The 2,120-nt window shown below is 44.1% G+C and overlaps 1 protein-coding gene across 1 annotated transcript; it reads left to right on the top strand.

Moving 5' to 3' along the window:
- On the top strand, positions 1–1,483 carry setmar (SET domain and mariner transposase fusion gene). Its single transcript, XM_067244049.1, has 2 exons — positions 1–122; positions 489–1,483. The coding sequence occupies exons 1-2, from the start codon at positions 18–20 to the stop codon at positions 1,287–1,289; spliced, it is 906 nt and encodes a 301-aa protein (XP_067100150.1). The 5' UTR covers positions 1–17; the 3' UTR covers positions 1,290–1,483.
- Positions 1,484–2,120: the final 637 nt, after the last annotated feature.

The raw sequence follows: 2,120 nt of genomic DNA, 5'->3' as shown, positions 1-2,120 counted from the left end.
AATATGCCTTGTTTAATATGAGTTTACAGGGACTCTATTATTGGGATATCTGCCAAGGTCTTGAAAACATTCCAGTTATCATAGAGGAAAACGTTACCAAACGGGAATTTCCTACATTTCAGGTAAAATAGTCCCCTAAATTTGATGAACGCCAGCTGGTTCTCTTGACACTCATGGTAGTAAAAAAAAACTCCGTTCCTAATACATGTCGGTCCTAACTGTCTGCAATGTTCTTTGTGTGACGTTTTGTTGTAGCCATAGAACCAACCCTAATGTCTTAAATTAAACGGGTGGGATATCAAGTTGGGTGCATGTCTAAACTGCTTACTGCCACCTGATGGCAGCACATGATCACTTGGCTGCAAACTATAAGAACAGGGAAACATTCCAAAATGCTTTACCCCTTTAATGCATTTTAATTGTGTCATGCGTTATTGGATGCTGTTAAAATGTTAATCTTATTTCTAAATGTTTGTCCTTTGTTTCAGTATTCTCCAGAGAATATTAAAGGGCCAGGATGTATCATAGAGCCCAGTGAGTGTCTTCTTCCTGGATGCTCCTGCCAATCTCACTCCTGCCTGATAGAGAGCTGCTCTTGCCTTCAGAGATATGGGCCGACATATGACAGCCATGGTCGACTCTCCCACCATGAGAACCCAGACACCGGTTACTGCAGACCTGTGTTTGAATGCAATGCTCTGTGTGGCTGCGGTGAGGCCTGCTATAATCGGGTGGTTCAAAGAGGCCTGGGGATTAGACTGGGGGTCTACCTCACAGAGGACAGGGGCTGGGGGTTGAAAGCCTTGGAAACTATTCCATGTGGGACCTTTGTATGTGAATACGCAGGAGAGGTGATAGACTATGTTGAGGCCAGACACAGACAGCTAGCTCAAAGCCCTGAGGACAACAATTACATTATTACTGTGAGGGAGTATGCAGGACAAGGAACTGTCAGTGAGACGTTTGTGGACCCAGCCATGGTGGGAAATGTAGGCCGCTTTCTGAACCACTCCTGCCAGCCTAACCTGGTCATGGTGCCTGTCCGAGTCCACTCCCCAGTGCCCAGACTAGCCCTATTTGCTGGAAGGGACATTACCCTTCATGAGGAATTGACATTTGACTACTCAGGATGCTTTGGCAACAAGACAGCTGTGGAGAAGATGCTGGTGCAGACTGCCCCTGGCACAGAGGCCAGCTGCACAGCCACAATTGAGAGGAAACCATGCCACTGTGGTGCCTTTAACTGTGCCAGGTTCCTGCCATTGGACATTTCGGTATTCAACAATTAGGAGGCTTAGTTCTTAAACTTCCTTGTGTGTGGGCGTTTGTAACTAAATGATCAGTATTTGTTGGAAGATCAATGTACTAGGACTATGAACATGTATGTATACAAGACAATCAGTTTGTTCTTGCATGGAATTGTGTTTCCCGTGCATATAGTTCTTACTTTCAGAAACATCCCGTTATTATCAATAAAACAATATGAAGCATCTACAAGTCTAGTCATCCCTGCTCCAGTCACAGACGACCCATCTGGCTTACTGATGAACTAAACACATGCTCCATCTGTGTAGAAGACTACACTACAGTAGCTGAAAGTGTATATCTTTGGTGTCTGTCAATTACATTTATCAGAGAGAAAGCTTGTTATGTAGGGCATGTCCCTTCAGACATAGCTATCAACACACTTCAGTCCACAAGTGTCTTCTGACTCTGGCCTATATAAAACCTCTGCCCCACTTTGCATAGAGTACCAGGACCTGGATGGAGGATATCTTTTAACAGACACTAACTTTGTGTACAAGAACACTCAGTTTCATAATGATGTTTATTCTGTACATTGTTGTTCAAAACTCACATTGACACAGGCTGCCTTACAGCTAATTTGTGTCTTATCAGTCAACTCTACAATTGTATTCTGCATTTCTCTAACATTGTGTCTCATCAAAGGTATCTTAAGATCTTCATGGGACTCAAATCTCTGGAGGTGAGAGCAATTAAAGAGGGCCGGAGGGTATTTTCAAATAGAAACGGGTCTCGTTCCCCTGTTACAGGAGGGGCGAAGGTGGCCCACTTACTGTGACCATTCTTAAATCAGGACCCTCTCCTTTCTAACTGCT

Source organism: Osmerus mordax, chromosome 1 (assembly GCF_038355195.1).
Source record: "Osmerus mordax isolate fOsmMor3 chromosome 1, fOsmMor3.pri, whole genome shotgun sequence".
NCBI classification, from domain to species: domain Eukaryota; kingdom Metazoa; phylum Chordata; class Actinopteri; order Osmeriformes; family Osmeridae; genus Osmerus; species Osmerus mordax.
This window is presented reverse-complemented; position numbering and strand designations above follow the sequence as displayed.

Coding starts and splice junctions, on each gene's coding strand:
- setmar (XM_067244049.1), top strand. CDS start 18: ATGAGTTTACAGGGACTCTATTATTGGGATATCTGCCAAGGTCTTGAA. Junction 123..488: donor GGGAATTTCCTACATTTCAG/GTAAAATAGTCC, acceptor CCTTTGTTTCAG/TATTCTCCAGAGAATATTAA.